General features: G+C 44.8%; 1 protein-coding gene across 1 annotated transcript in view; it reads right to left on the bottom strand.

The window, feature by feature from the left end:
* The window catches only part of CAPN14 (calpain 14), a 33178-nt gene extending 18261 nt beyond the window's left edge, over nt 1-14917 (bottom strand). Inside the window, exons 1-8 of the mRNA XM_088796227.1 lie at nt 14726-14917; nt 7987-8264; nt 6680-6749; nt 5730-5848; nt 5457-5593; nt 4794-4968; nt 4136-4201; nt 2275-2360 (exon numbers count right to left, since the gene is read on the bottom strand). Of these exons, the coding sequence (XP_088652353.1) occupies nt 2275-2360; nt 4136-4201; nt 4794-4968; nt 5457-5593; nt 5730-5848; nt 6680-6749; nt 7987-8211 (878 nt within the window). The 5' untranslated portion in view covers nt 8212-8264; nt 14726-14917. The remainder of the gene's footprint in view (nt 1-2274; nt 2361-4135; nt 4202-4793; nt 4969-5456; nt 5594-5729; nt 5849-6679; nt 6750-7986; nt 8265-14725) is intronic.
* Between the last annotated feature and the right edge of the window lie 1225 nt (nt 14918-16142).

Below are 16142 nucleotides of genomic sequence, written 5' to 3'. Positions count from 1 at the left end.
TTTTCAAGGTAGGGATTTTTGTTGCCATTTTAGAGATTAGGAAACTGAGGTTAAAAGAAATGAACTCACTTGCTTGAAGTCATAAAGCTATGCAGTGTCAGAGCTAGCATTTGAACCTCCATTGGAATGACTTATTTTCAAAGCCCATCATTTTGGACGTCTATTTCTGGCCGTGAAAGAGTAAGGCTTTCCTGTATCACTTTCATACCATAAACAACTAAAAATGGGACAAAATATAAGAAACAACTGTTTTCAGACATTAGACAGCAGGCCGCACAGGACTGTGACCCTGAGAGGAGGGAAACAAGTAAGGTGAGCTCTCACATCGCCTGAAGGTAATTCCCTGGGCAGTGATGCAGGGAAGTGAAACCTAAAAAGAACCTAGTCTTACTGAGTGCAGGAGACAGAGTCTGGAGTTCAGAGAGGTCAAGACAGTTAGAATTTGTGGGGAAAGTGCCTGAGAGGAGAGGGCTATACAAAGAAGGACCTCTAGAGAACTTCATAGGGGTTCCCTTTAGTTGTTGGCTGAAATCAAATATGTACATACATAAAGTAAAACCTCATAAGACTGTGGACTATATGCAAAATAATTCTCAGAGCTGGCACAGGGCTGGGAATCCTTTGAATTCCCAGGCAGCCAGAGTTGAACGATCTTTCCAACTTTAGACATTGGGGTCTTTAATAGAGATCCCAGAGGGTCAACACCTTAATATTGGGGTCAAATTATCTCTGAAATAAATACTTCTCTTTATCTGTCCCCAAAGTGCTTTAAAACAAAACTTCAAAGTATCAAAAATAATCCCTAGGCAACTTAATTTACCTGTCAGAAAAAGTGCAACGTTCTTTAAACGAATGCAGCAAAATTCAGCACTTAGAAACGGAAATTTACAATGTCCAGCATCCAATAAAAAATGACTAGGCATATGAAAAAGTAGGAAATGTGATCCATGACCAGCAATAAAAACAGTAGAAACAGACAGAAATGAGAGAGATGATGGAATTAGCAAATAAAGACATTAAAACAGTTATTGTATATTCCATATTCTCAAGGTTATAGAGGAAACTATGGACATAATGAGGAGAGAAGTAGAATATATTATCAAATGGAATCTCTAGAATTAGAAAATATAATATCTAAAGTGAAAAATACACTAGGTGGGATTAACAGATGATTAGACAGTGTGAAATAAAAGCCTATCATTTTATTTAATCCTCACTACACTTCCGGCTCAGATAAATGAAAAACCTTGCCCAAGGTCACACAACTAACAAAACTAATTAAATACATCATCTATCTTTAATATAAGTACTTGTTCTTCCCTGAAGCAAACTGAAACCAACAACGTCATGATGCTATATTTTGGTAACACTTTAAAATATATATATATATATATATATATGTATATCTTTGGATGCCATTTTTCCACATAGGCCCAGTTCTTCTGACAATTCTCTTTATTAACATGTAACAAATCTAGTGCAGCACATTGTATATGGAGTAGAATTCAACTTATTTTTCTGAGCCTTCATTTCTTCATCTATAAAAATTATTAAGTGATAATGGATATGTGGACATGCTTCTGTACTTTAAAGTGTTCTACAGAATCAAGTATTATAATCTCTATAGCAAGAAGACGGACTTTATCACTTGGTCTCGCTTTCTGACTGTGCCCTACAGCACGTCTCTAACCTGTAAAGCTCACACCCCGTTAGGGTCGTCTTTAGGCAGAAACAACCTCAATGCAGGCATCCAATCAGAACGCCCACAGGTCCCTCAATGTAACCAGGGTATAGGGGCCCACCTGGACCTGTCTACCTCTGACTCAAAAAGCCCAAGAGTGCTCTGAACCGTGCCTGGGAAAGAACAGTGGACTAGACAGCCAAGACCTACACTGAGTCATGCTGTGCAACCTTAAGAAATTCACTGAACTTAAGCATCAGTACCCTCACCAGTAAAATGAAGGTAAAACTACCTACCTTATAATAGCATTGTTTGGAGGATTAAATGAGATAATAAAAATTCAAAGGACTTAGCACAGTGTTGGCAAGCTCTCAATAAGCATTAACCTTGATTATGATAATAAATGAGAAAACAATCTATATATCATTAAATATTTTATAAATGTGAGAGATTGACTTTCACAATCTGAAAGCTTTCCTGATCCAGCCTGAAACCAAAGGAAGAACACCTTGGAATTGGTGTGCAGGCGGCGACCTCCTTTGCAGGTTTCCCCTACCCCTTCTTCACCCCTCCTGGCCAGTCCTGGACTTCACCTGTCACTCCAGTCTCCTTTCCATTCCACCTTCCCCCAGGGGTTCCGCAGCTTGACTAGATATTCAGGTCCATGTTTGCAGGTCACCTGCACAAAATGAGAAGCAGTTTAGGTGGGCTGGGCTGAGTGCCAACCTCAAATGTCACAGATATCTGGGTGACATTCATGCTTGCAGATGAGACCTTGAAAGGGAAGATCAAAGGCCCTGAGATTGGTAGAGGAGAAAATGATTGCTACTTAGCAGTGAGACCTAAGGCAAGTTGCTTAACCTCTCCGGGATTACCTCCTGATCTGTAAAATGAAGCCAACAGGCACATCTGCTATAAAGGATTGAACGGTGCCCCCCCCCCACCTCCCCCAACCCTCGCAGAACCTGTCAAATGTGATCCTGTTTGTAAAAAAGGTCTTTGCAGACGCAAGTAAGTTAAGAATCTTGAGAGGATATAATCTTGGATGAGGGTGGGTTTTAAATCCAACGACAAGAAAAGGAAGGAAAAAGACACAGAGAAGGCCAAGATGGAGGCAATGACTGGAGCTCTGCTTCCCAAGCTGAGGAATGCTGGGAGCCAGTAGTTGTAAGAGCCGAGGAAGGATTTTCCCCTGCAGCCTTTGGGGGAGGGAGGCCCTAATGACATCCTGATTTCAGACTCTGGCCTTCAGAATTGAGAAAGAATAAATGTCTGTTGTTTTAAGCGACCCAATTTGTGGTAGTTTGCTACGGCCGCCCCAGACGCTAGTACACTGACTCACAGGGTTGTTGTGAGGATTGAGTGAGTTAACGTTTGTAAAGCAATTGGGACAGTATTTAGCACATAGTCAGTGCTAAATTTTGTTAAATATTGTTAAATAAATACAAAACAAAATATAAATATAAACATATACCTATTAATACAGTATACATTTTGTTAAATAAATATAAAAATAAAAAGTTCTTGGCACACACACAGACACGATTGATGGAGGTCTAGGAGGAAGAAGTCAGGTGTGAGGTGAGTTCAAGAAATTTGAAACAGAACTGAAGGGAATTGGAGGACTTTGGGAAAGTCAAGCTTTCTAGAGAATATCGGGGCTTCTTTAAGACTGAATCTAATGATTTCTTATCCACACTTTGCACATGCTGCAGCCTCCACCAGGAATGCCCTCTCTCATCAGACAAATCTACCCATCTTTCAAGGACCAATTCAATGTCACCTCCTCTACAAAGTCTTTTCTGACTCCACTTCCACCCAACCAGGAGAGAATGTCTTCTCTCCTACATCTAACCCCCTAAAACCTTTCATCTATGCTTTCTCCTCTCGGTTTCTACTTTCTTCCTTATCATTTTCAAACATGGTTTGTCTTCATTCTTGACTGCAAGCTCTTTGCAGGTAGGGTCCCTGTCTGATTCATCTTTCTGTCAATGCTTAGTAGAGCTCAAAAAATAAAAAACAATGGAAGGAAACTGGGAGATTGTTGAAAAGGAGCAAGTGAGAAAGAAGCAGGGATTTATGAGGAAGATCCAGCAATAATGGCTATCATGGGCAGCCCAGAGTGGAGTGAAGATCAAGGAAGGGCTGTGAGGCACAGCAGGGATAGATGGCTGATTGGCTGGAACTTCCCTGTGGGAAGACAAGGGGGGATGGTACATTGATGGTGACAAAGGCTGGACTTACCATTTCACCCCTGAAAACAGGTACAGAGGTAGGGGAAGCCCACCACCTGCTTTGGCAGGCCCTGGAGGACCCATCAGAGAATTCACCCCAGCCCCACCCACCCACACAGATAATATAATAACATTCACCAAGATGACCCCAGACCTTGGCCAGAAGCCCTGGGAGAAAGGGGGAGACTGAAAGGAAACAGAGGAACATGGTTTCACCCACCTTCCGGATTCCTATGAGAGTATAGGCATGGCCGTCCACCAGCCCGTTCTCCAGCACCCTCTCGTTCTGTAGAGACAAGGTACCTGTCAGTCTTCGGTGGTGTAGAGCTTATCCAGGAGTCATGGGGACCTGTTTGGCTAGAGCAAGGGGTTATGACGAGGGAGTGGGAGAGACCCACACTGCACTGTGTGACTGTACAGTTTTCTTAGCTCTTCATCACCCAAGTCTCATCTGAGACTTTAAGTCGGGCTGCTGCTCTATAGTGATTATAACCCCATTTTACACAGGACAAACTCAGATTCAGAGCCACTAAGTCACCATGTGAGATGACACGATGGTCACTGGTAGAGGCACCGCTGAACCCAGGGTTCCCCACTCCAGTCCAAGTTCTTGGTTGTTATTAAATTAGACAGTCAAGACTAGCTATGCTAGTAAATACCATGCCTGTGGCTGACATGTAATAGTCAGCTCCCTTCTCTGCATACTATCTGTCCTACAATTCCCTGCCCTGAGGCTGCTCTGGTTTGAACATCAGGACTATAGGTGCAGGAGTTGTGGAAGTCTCAGGGCCCACACCGACGTGAGAGCAGCAACTGATGGATGAAGAGGAAGACAGCGGGGGACGAGGAAATCCTGCCAGCGTACAGCCCAGTCTCACCCCTAAGTGGGTCTGGCAGCCAATGAGAGTTCTGCTGAAGGTGGCCCGGGTTAGGATTTCCCAGAGGTTTCCAGGGGCTTCTGCTAGTTTGATGGTCACTGTCACGCCTCCAGTGAAATCCAAAAGGGCATCAGACACCTGTCCACGCTGCAAGTCTTCATAGGAGCCAGAAAGCCTGCCCAAGGAAGGAGTAAACATGGGAAGAGAGGAGAGGGGCATTTCTACTGCAACCTAAGATGGTCCCAATGGGCCTCGTAAACACCTTGCTTGGTTATTCCCTGAGCATGTGTCTGCTACCCCTACTTTCCATCCCAGGGACAAAGGAGAAAGTATATGCTCAGAGTTCCTATTCCTGTTAACAACTCCATCCATTAGGGAAGGCAAAATTCCTAAAGGTTTGTTCAGATGGGGTGACCCCTTCATAAAAGACTCTGGCTATATCACTTTCATATTCATTGAGTCATGCCTCAGTATCTCACTTCATAAACTTTACCTGCCTCCTCTTGCCCTCCCTCAACATTGCTGAGAGAGACAGAGAGATGGGGAGTGAGGACGGAAGGGAAAGGAAGGGAAGGGAAGGGCGAGAGGGGAGGGGAGGGGAAGGGTAGGGAGAGAGGGGAGGGGAGAGAAACGGAGGGAAAATATTTTTCGTGGTTGTCTTACTTAGCATAGGCCTTTTCCAGAAGAGCTCCCCAGAACAAGTTCTTATACGTGGAAGAGACAAAGACCAGCTGGCCAACCTCATTCACAGGTAGTCGGTCATCTATTACCACAGGAACCCACTTCCCAAAGCGCCAGAACTGGGAGGAGAGAGTGCCCACTGGTGAGTGAAGACTGCCATGGAAGAGTGTCAGCCCAACAGACAGAGACATGACTCTTCCAAGAACCTTCTTTCTTATGCCCACCTCTAGGCTGGGGTATCAGGAGGACTCTCACCCAGAACTGGAAGATGCCAGCATACTTCTCGGTGAAACTCTGATTCAGGGGAACAACCCGGCTCAGGATGTCCTGGTGCAAAGTCAGAGCTTGCAAAGCAGCCAAGAGCCAGCAGTCGCCTAAGCCAGACAGCACACAGTATCCGCATGGGTGTACTTCACATGCATGCACATTCTACAAGTGTCTGCACGAATCTACTGAGGATTTACTGCATTCAAGCAATGCCTGCTGCCATGGGCATCCTCTCTGGTCTTATAACCCAGTTTAGGAAAAGGGAATTATATACCGGAGAGGAAGAGGGTGAGGGAGAAGGGTATGGTGAAGGGGGAGGACATTGGCTAGCATCTGGACTTGACACCAAGAATTGGGCCATATTCCTGGATCAGCTTTCAGCTTCTTGAATGCTCCATCCTCAAGAACTTGAACCCAATCACAACCAAACTTCTAAGTCCTGCCGTAACTGATTTATGTCTTTCTGGGAAAGCCTCAACCCTCTGGACTCCATTTCCCTGTCTGTGAAATGGGTATCATGACACTTGTGCCTTCCCTCATGGCCAAGGGTTATTTCTATTACTCTGAAAAGAAAGCTGTGTTGAGAATAGGCTTTCTTGGACTCTATTCTGGGGTGTCTAGTGACTGGTGTGCTAAGAAGTACTCATTATGAGAACGAAAGTAGAGTGAGCACATTTTCCCAAGACAAAACTTAGACCTGTAAACTGGTAACGAGGTTATCATTAGGCAAGTTTTGACTTTCCCATGCATCCTCACAGGACCCACTGTTATCACTTTCCCAGCAAAGGATACAGCATGCAAGGTGGAATTCAGGGTGGCCATCCCCCCCCCCCCTGCACTGGGATCTCTCGATTCCCCTCTTTCCCACCCCACTCTGCCTTGGCCAGGCCAGGTTCACAGGTGCCAGGTGTGTGTCCCCAGGGGCTGTGCAGACTTACCTACCAATCCCTGGCACAGATCCAGCCTTTTGGCCTTGGCAGGATAGAACTGGGGGTTGCTGTGCAGTTCCTGCAGGAACAGACGGAATTGTCTTTCTGACCAAGAAGCTGTCCTGGAGCTACAGTGAGTGACCATAGGGTCCCACACCCTCAAACTGCACTTACGGGGACATAGGTATAAAATACATGGAAAACCAGGGCTGTACCAAAAAATCTGGCAGACTTTTTGCAGATTCTGCCCATCATATTTTGCGTTCCTTCTTGAAGCTCAAGTAAGTCAGAGCCTTAGAGAACTCTGCATAGATATTGATAAATAGCACTAGCACAAAAATGCCTTTTCTTGGAGTTTCTGATAAAAATGGAAGCAATTCATTTAGAGGGAATTCCCAGTTTTTCTGGAGATCTTCCCATTCTTATTCTCCCCCTACTCTTCCTTTCCACTCCAACCTCCATTATAATGAATTCTTTGGCTTTCCCTGCTGAGATATGCTCTGGGAGGGAGGGTTACTGGGGGGTGGTCTCTGCTTCATGGCAAGCAATAAATCCCTGAATCTTTGTACGGGCTTGGTTCCCACAAGGTCAGGTGTCTGACAAACTCTATGTCAGCAGTTCCCAAGATTTCTGGGAGAAATAGAATTGTGGTCGCCCTTTAGTTTAGGAGGTACTCTGGGGACTCTTACACATAGTAGGGATTTAATAAGTTTGGAGCTGCAGGCTTTGATGGTGATGGCTAATTAGGGAGCAGAAAAGGGGAGAATTTGTAGCACAGGTTGACTTCATTCTATTCGTTAACTGTGTTCCACAATCTTGCATGTAAATCAAGGTTAGGGGAGATGAACTGCTTTTGAACACATGGAAAAGTTGCCTTTTAAAGGAATTGTTGACGTATTTATAGAGTGAAGACTACTTTTATAAAGTGATTAATAGCTTCTTAATTCACATGTTTCCTGAGCCTGATTTGGGGGGAGGGGAGTGATGATATGTTCAAATTTGTCCCTCTGACAGATGGTATTGGTGGCGACTCAGGATGCTTTGCCATCACAGATGTAGTTAAACAGTACGTTGATGTATTTTTGGCTGCAGCTGCTCTGTGTATTTCTGGCATGAGGGAGAGCTACATTTTAGACGCCTCTCAGGATCACCCCTGGTTTTCTCCGGAAAATGGGGAGGTGAAGACTTACCCAGTTCCCTTCACATGGGGATCAATGACAGAGAGTAAATCCCAGTATCTGAAAGCCCTTAGGAGGAAGGTCTGTGTTGATAGATTTTGTGTTTGTTGTGTGGAAGCCCCCTTCCTGGCCCCTTACCCAAGGCCTCTTCCACTGCAGGCCTGCAGGCAGCTTCTGCAGCAGGGGCCCCCTGCCGATGGAGCTCAAGGTGGCCGGGAAGCTGGTGTCTTCAAAGAGGCAGCCGACTCTCAGGCACTGTTTCTTCAGGGTCTCGTAGTCCTGTTTGGGGACCTGTGAAGAGCTCCCCATTGTTTCCTTCTGTCCTAGCTTCCATTTGCCTAGAAAAGGTGGCCACACAGACATTGTAGGGTACAGATACGGATCCCAGCGGTATTCCTGGATGGTCTCTGTTGTTCCTGAAACAGAGAGCAGATGTTCAGTGTCCTCACTTCCTGTTAATACTTTGCCATTCCCACAGAAAGGAGGAGGAAGATGGAGAGAATGTGAGAAAGAGAAATGAGCCTGTGAGAAAGAAACAAAATGTGTACACACTAGAAAGAGCCTGCAAACACGTCTATACCAATACCTACTCCTGTACAGTTGTAGGGGTGATCTGAGGATCATCTCCATTTGTCAAGATCTTGCCTATCCTCCAAAGTCCAACTTGAAGCCCTCCTCCAGGAAGCCTTCCTTGCTTGGCTGCCTGGCCTTCACTGAGATTCCCCCTCATCCAGACTGTCTATTGACTCACCATCTGCCCCATGGGACACCCTACTGCTCCCTTTAATTGGTGCTTCTCAAATTATCACCAGTGAAAGACCTGTGTTCTTTTATCTCCATTTTGTCACAGAAATTTAATGAAAATGAATGAATAGAAAAATGAAATTTTAAAAAAGATATGTAAAAGTCCTCCTCTAAAAATTTTTTTTTTTCAGATTCAACAGAAATAAAATTATTTGGTCAATTGCTATAAAACATTCTAAACACTTACCCTTAGTTTTGTCCTTAGCTCATCAGACACAGCTAGTGACTCAGTCCTGGAATGGGCCTGTCCTCCAACCCTACTGTGGGCTCTGCTCTGAGTGATTCATGTACAGAAAGCTCCTCTACCTCATCCTGGGTGTTTATCCCCCAGGGGACTAATACTGGTAGAATGCTGTGTGTCTCACACCCTTACCTCTCTCTGACATTAAGATATTAAGACAGTCTGATTTCAGCTGTTCTTTGTTGTCACACACACTTCCTGGTGGAAGACCCAGCACTCTTCTAACCTGAGTTATAGGAATCCAAAAGCTGGTACTTAGGTCTGTGTTTTCCCTTGAGTTTTTCTTCCTAATATAGATTATCAGGCAAAACTTCCTCCAGCCCAGCCCTATTACCTTCCCAACAAGTTTCTTCTACCCCATTTACATTTGGAAACAAACATGAGGCCCTATAAAGGCAAGGTCTTGCTTTTTGGTCCCTTCAAGCCTGAGCAGCAATCCTTCACTGCTTGTGACATGACAAGTGGTAGCAGGTCCTTTGGCTTCAGAACCTGACCCAGGCTCGTGACCTCCCTACCAAGAGCTGGGTCACACTTGGGTTCCTCTCTGAGCCTGAAAACATTGCATCTCATGAGAAGCCTTGCTGCCTCTTACCTGGGGCTCCAAAGACAAAATGCCCATCACAAGATTCTTTCACCCTCCAAATTTCAGAATGAGTCCACACACACATAACTCTCTTCTTTTTGTAAATATCCCTAAGGTACCTTACGGAGAGTCTAGACCCAGAGGTGGGCAGTTGGCAGTTCTTACATGTCTTCTGTATGTTACAAGCTGGGGGTAAAATTGGCTCATTCCCAGATTGCTGCATCTCTCTGCAAAAGGCCACATGGCTCTTGGTCATATTTGGAAATTCATTTTAACTACTGTAAGTGAAGTGTGTTGGAGCAGGTTCATAAAATGATACTATGTAAGTGATTACGGGAAAGCTAACTGAGGCACAAGATAGTGGAGTATGCAGCCTAGAGGCTGCCTGTGGCTGAGATTCTTCCCTCGGCCCCCAGACAGCGTAAGACTCCTCGGTCCTGTTCTTCATGTCAGGATTCATTTGTACTTAACAGAGTGGGGCAGAGCCTCAATCTTCCCTTTCTCCATATTGACTGTGCTTGGCTTGTCTATCTATGTCAGGGGCTAGGGCAAGCTTTGCGACGGTGAGATATGAGTGGTTTCCCTGCTGCTCGTGATCCAGAGGAAGCCTCTGAGCGCTAACTGGCTGGGGGACACTAAGAAGGATGACCAGGCGAGCCACCTTCGTCTATTCCAGGCCTCGAGTCCCTGCTCTGATGTTCTGTTCATTTAGATGTTCACTGTGCCAGACCCTGTGTCCATGCTAGACACATACACCTGGTCTTTGGTCATCTAATAAGGATAGACTAGGGGCTCTGGAAAGGAAACAAAAGACGTAAGAACTACATCCTTGCTCACAGGTGCTATGAACCTGTAGCATCCTCCCACGGATGACTGATTTCCAGAGAAGTCTGGCATCTTGCCACAACCCACTAAGTTGCCCAAGGTGAAATTGGAAGAGAAATCTAGGCTCCTTGCGCAATGGCTCTGTCTGCATGACAAAAAGCATCAGATTGAAAAACCAATCAATTCCCTGCTCTTGACAGTCAGAACAAAAGAACAAGACTTAACTGTGGGCCTGCCTGATTTATCTTGGTCAAGGACTGTACTTTTCTTGTGTAATGGGTGGTGTTCAGTGGTCATGGACTGCTGGATGTAGAACTAGAAAAGCCGGCAGATGGCAGGTTTGCCAGCTCTTACCTGTGTGGGCATGGGCAGACACCTTACCCCCTCTGAACTGGTTTCCTTACCTGTAAAATGGACAGGACACCTACTGTGTCTACTCTCAGGACTCAAAAGAGAAAACAATGTGAAGTGGCTTTAAAAAGCTCTAAAGCAGGGGTTGGCAAACTATGGCCCCTGGGCCAAGTCTGGCCCACCACTGGTTTTTATAAATAAATTTTATTGAAACACAGTCACACTTTCCCGTTCATGTATTGTCTATGGCTGCTTTTCCAACATACATTACAACAACAGAGTTGAATAGTTACAACAGAGATCATGTGGCCCACAAACCTAAATATTTACTGGCGGCTCCTTTACAGATAAGTTTGCTTAAAGCTCTAACTCAGGTAGATTGTTGTCGCACAGAGTTGGGCACAGGGTTAAGCTTCAAGTAGGAATTTATAGAATAAAATGTGGTTAATTGAGTCTATCATTAAGAATTTATATGAGTACAGCAGAATCTTATCTCTAATTTCTTTCTTTCTTCCTTTTTTTTTTTTTTTTTTTTGCAGGTTCTGAACATTCATGGTTACATTTGTGTCTCAAAAAGACTTGAAGATAAAGACTGACATTTTCTCTGCTAAAGTCTCTAATTCATTTTTTAGATATAATGATACCAGACATTCCTGGGCAGCTGTTAGGTGGTTTTATGGGTACCCATTACGAATAGGAAAACCCACATCTCTATTACACATCATGACCTGTTCATAAAAGAGGGAATGAAAAATTAATGGTTTAAAAGAATCTTGAAAGTTTTTATTATTTAGATATTTGTTAACACTTATATTTCGTTTTCAACAGAATACTCCAAGCACTCATCTTCATTTATTAGGGAAGACATCTGTCTTTCAGGAAACAATAACGGGTCCACTATGAGCTATTAAAAGCAAGAATGGTATATATCTTTTGCTGGATTCACAGAGCCCAGCGTTGTATCATGAGTAAACACATGCTTGATAAATGTTTGCTGACTGGCTGACTGAACGAATAAATGGATAGATGTTTCTTCATTTGTGAAATGGAAAGAATGATAAAACCTGCCCTCCTTGCCCCTCCTGATGGGAAGCTAAAATGAGATAAAGGATGTGAAAACTTTTTGTGAACTGTCAATCACTGGGCTGCTCTTCTGTTGTTCTGATCACAACTCTGAGAACTGATTTAGTTTGAGGCGTGCTTTCAGGGGCCTCCTTAACAGCCCCCGTTCTGATCCAGACTTGTTTGGGGGCTCTTTTCTGGAGTGGGGGCGGGTATGTGGGATGCAGGGCAAAGAGCCCCTGCAAAACAAAGTAAAATCAAGGTCAGCTTTCAAAGAGGATGGAATTTCCAAAAGGAACATGCACCTTGGGAGTAGTCAGAGGTGGTGGGGGAGGCAGGAAGCCCCCTGCCTTAGCTGGTGATTGCGTGCCTATTTGGAGACGTAAAACCTCGGCTGGCTGAGCTCCCTACCCACTCCTAACTATTTCCCATCTGACTCCATGAGACACTGCATAGCCACAAATCTTTGTAGAAGTACAGACACCCCGACCCTCCCAGAATGTGAGTGTGCACCTTGAATTCCTGTGTAGTGGAGACACAGTTCCTTGGGCTTAGGGAGCTTCACTTGGCCTGTGTGGCAGCCAGACCCTGATGTCACTCCTTACAGATGAATCAAATATCAGGCTAGTGGTAACTTAGCCGTCACCCTGTTCAGTGCCCTGTGTACAGATAAGGCCTCTGAGCAGTGCCCATGGGCTCTTGGCCTGCCAGCGTGACCAGAGTGAGCCCTGGGCATCTGCTTGGTACACCCTCTTCTTTTCTTTCTTACCAGCCCCTTGAGCACAACCTCAGTGGGATGACTGTATCCCCCCAGCCTGCTTCTGGTCTTCACAGGCCCCACCCAGGAGTCAGCAGCACACTAACCTTAGGTCGTTTCCTATTCTTATTTCTTCACCAACATTCCACATTTTTAAAGGACCAACCATTTTGATTTTTCTGTTTTCTGAACATTTCAAAACACATTTGAATAGGAAAGAGTCTTAAAACAGACGTAAATTTGTTCCTCTTATTTTTCAGGACTATTTGCATCTTAAAGAGTCAGACTTTGAGCTGCATTACTCATCAGACAGAGGCAGCCTTTCTTCCTCCTGTTCCTGCATTTACCTTCTGACTGACTTTGCCACATCACTCTTCTCACATCCCACAATTCATGACCTCAACCCAGAGGGTCGGTCTCTCCGTGTTTCAGCCCCTTTCCCTATAAACAACCTGCAGTGCACACTCTCTGCTCTATCCCAACACACCTTGCACCCATATACAAACACAAGATGTTTCTTGCTCTCCCTGGTTTGAATTGCATCCCTTCTTCAAAGCTCAGCTCGTTTCCCTTCTCTGGCCCTCCAGCATACACACACACACACACACATGCACGAACATATGACACAAAAATTCCATTCCTGGGTATTACCCAAAAGAAAAGCTTAAATTTATGCACCAGAAGACATGTACAAGAATATTTATAACAACACTATTCAAAATAGCCCTAAACCGAGAACTACCCACATGCTCATGAACATGGATTTAATAATATTGGGTATAAAATACTATAAAGCACTGAGAATGAACAAACAAGAACTACACATTACAGTATGGATGGAATTCACAAATATAGTACTGAGTGAAAACTCCAGACACAGAAACTCTTATGATTCAGTACATACGTTAAAAAAAAAAAAAAAGGCAAAACCAATCTGTGTTAGAAGTCAGCTTAGTGGTTACCCTTGGGGTAGAAAGATTAATCATAAAACCAATTATACCACTACTAGTTAAATCAATTCTCTTCTTTTCTATTGATTGTTTTGATGGTCTGGAGAGAGATTTAGAAGGGAATTTGAAAAATGATAGATGCAATTCATTTAAATAAGGCTTTATTAAGAGCTTTTCCATGGGCCAGGTGTTGCCCTAGATGGTAGGGGTAGCAATCAATTAGAATTTCTGCCCCCAAGGAAGTCACAGTTCAATGGCTGGTCTGTCACGCTAGAGAAGGCCTTCTTTTCTTCCCTGCAAGGTGCTTATTCTGTTTAATGGTTGGTACCCAACTCACTTAAGAATCCTTTCTTGATTTTTCTACAGTGGACTAGAAAATGAAAGATACTCTCTTACCCTGTCGGATCCAAAAACTTAGGTCCATTCCACTGGCTCCAGCTAGAATCACATTTCCAGTATATTGTAGACTATATCTGGCATTTCTAAACCAAAAGTGTTTAACCCATATCCAGGCTGTATCACACCCAAACAAACAATATCTCTCTCTGTCTCCACAGAAGAGAGTTAAAAGCTGAGCTGACCGCCTTCCTTCAGAAGTCATCCAGAGCCTCAATTCGTGATTTTGGATGCCCAGAGACCAGAAAACTGCTCCAACCATGGTGATTTCTAGATTTCTCATCTAAGCAGGCCCCTGCCCTGCCCCCTCAACACACACATACTTCAACCCCACCATGACAGCTATCATGTGAAGGACTATTTTGCTGTCACAGACTGAGCATTGTCATCTGTGTCTTCTTCACATCTGATTTCACAAAGGAAATCAAACCAATGTCACTGCCTATTAGCATCTAGAGAACAGCCTTTCTCCTGGAATATCAAGGCTACAGGCCACCTCCAGAACCCTTCCAAAACTGAGGCGTCTCAGAAGATCCCTGGAAGGGTCTGAACCCTGGGAAATGACAATACCCAGCAGCATCAGAAATTCCATCAAATGACCATTAAAATAAATCAGAGCTGACAGGACCCCAGGGATCACTCAGGCCAAAAGACCCCCTTGTTTAATGAGAAAACTGAAGCCTAAGGGCTGAAGTTTATTCCTTAAGATCTCACTGATAACCGATAGCAAAGCTGAGAATAAATTGAAATCTCCAGACTCCAGAGCTCTTTCCAGAAACACTCTGACCTGCATAGCTCAAACCAGGAGCAGCAACTACCTTTCTCTCACCTTCTGAACCCAGACCCTGCAGAGGCCCCGACAGGCTCTGGTATAAATTGGACCCACCCTTGGAGCTAAAGAAATTTACCTGCACAGGAGATCTTGCTTCTTTAAATAACTGGACAGTCTCTACTCCCAATGCAATCAGAAGACCGCTGCCCCAGACCACCCTTATATATATATATGGTCCTTTCTATGCACTGGGGCTTGGCAGAGAGTCTGAGTTCCCACCTCCAGAGCATTGGTTCCTCCCATTGTGTGTTCCCTGGAAGGGAGGGGAGCACTAAGGGCTTTGTGATGATATACAAATCCAATCATTTTCTTAGAACAATACGCAAATAGAGCTTGTTCCAGTAATGCCTTGGCAAGAAAGAGAATTAGTCATCTTTATCTTTCTGTTATGACTTTCTGTGACCCTGTTTGGGACGTGCCTTGAGCAAGCATTTAAAGGTCAAGTTTGTCTCCTGCACCTTCTTGCCCCACTTCCGGGATGAGTGCCCTACTTCCTGGTACTTTCCAAGAGTCCAAGTGCCCTACACAAGCCTCCCCTTTCCACAAACCTAAGTCCCCTCTCTAAAGTAGCTCCTTCTTTTCCCTCCAATCACAATTCTTATTCCTTCAGGACACTGGAAAGCAATCTGATTGAACTAGTTCTCATGAATGTGTGACTTGCTCACAAATCCTTAACCTTACTGTAGGTAGTTGCATTTTTTTAATGTAGTCAACTACTCAAGATGGCGGAACAGATAAACACTGTGAATGCTTCCTTCTGGGAACACATTAAAATTACAACTAAATTATAGAACAGTCAACCTGGAGAACCATCTGAAGTCTGGCTGAATTGAAGTTTTATAACTAAGGATATAAAGAAGAAGCCACGTTGAGACTGGGAGGAGTGGAGATGTGAAATGGGCTGGTCCCAAACCTCCATGTGGCATTTGAGAATCAGGGGAATATTTTGGCTGCAGAGGACCCCCTGAGGAGCGAGGGACCCCAGCCCCCCACACCAAGCTCCCAGTACAAAGTACTGGTACTGGGAAGAAGAGCCCCCACAATAACTGGCTGTGAAAAACAGCGGGGATTCCAACCATCCGGGTGGAATGGAAGGCTGAGGGAAACTTAAACAGTCTGCACACAGACTCTCTCACTCGCAGGCACTACCCTGAGCTCCATCAAAGGGATGGTGAATCAGAGGGTGTTAGAGTCATACGGGGGGGGGGGGGGGGGCCAGACAGGTGTGTGGCTTCAGGGCTAGGGTTGGAGGGCAGTCGCCATTTTACCTCTGTGAGTTTGTCCTCCGCTGTGGCTGGCAGGTGGGTGCCACCTTTCCTGTGTTGAGCCCTCCTCCCATTCCCATGGCCAAATCTGAATGTGAATTGTTCTGTGAGCTCTGCTGGGACCCAACCCCATCCAACTCTCCCAGTGCTGGAAGCACTACCCACCCCACCCCATCCCCTGCAGCTAGCCTTGCCAACATTGCACTCTTTCTTGGAAAACTATCAGAG

Source organism: Rhinolophus sinicus, chromosome 2 (genome assembly GCF_057876585.1).
Source record: "Rhinolophus sinicus isolate RSI-liver-muscle chromosome 2, RSI-T2T, whole genome shotgun sequence".
In the NCBI taxonomy this organism is placed as follows: Eukaryota; Metazoa; Chordata; class Mammalia; order Chiroptera; family Rhinolophidae; genus Rhinolophus; species Rhinolophus sinicus.
Note: the sequence above shows the minus strand (reverse complement) of the source record. Positions and strands in the feature narration are given on the sequence as shown.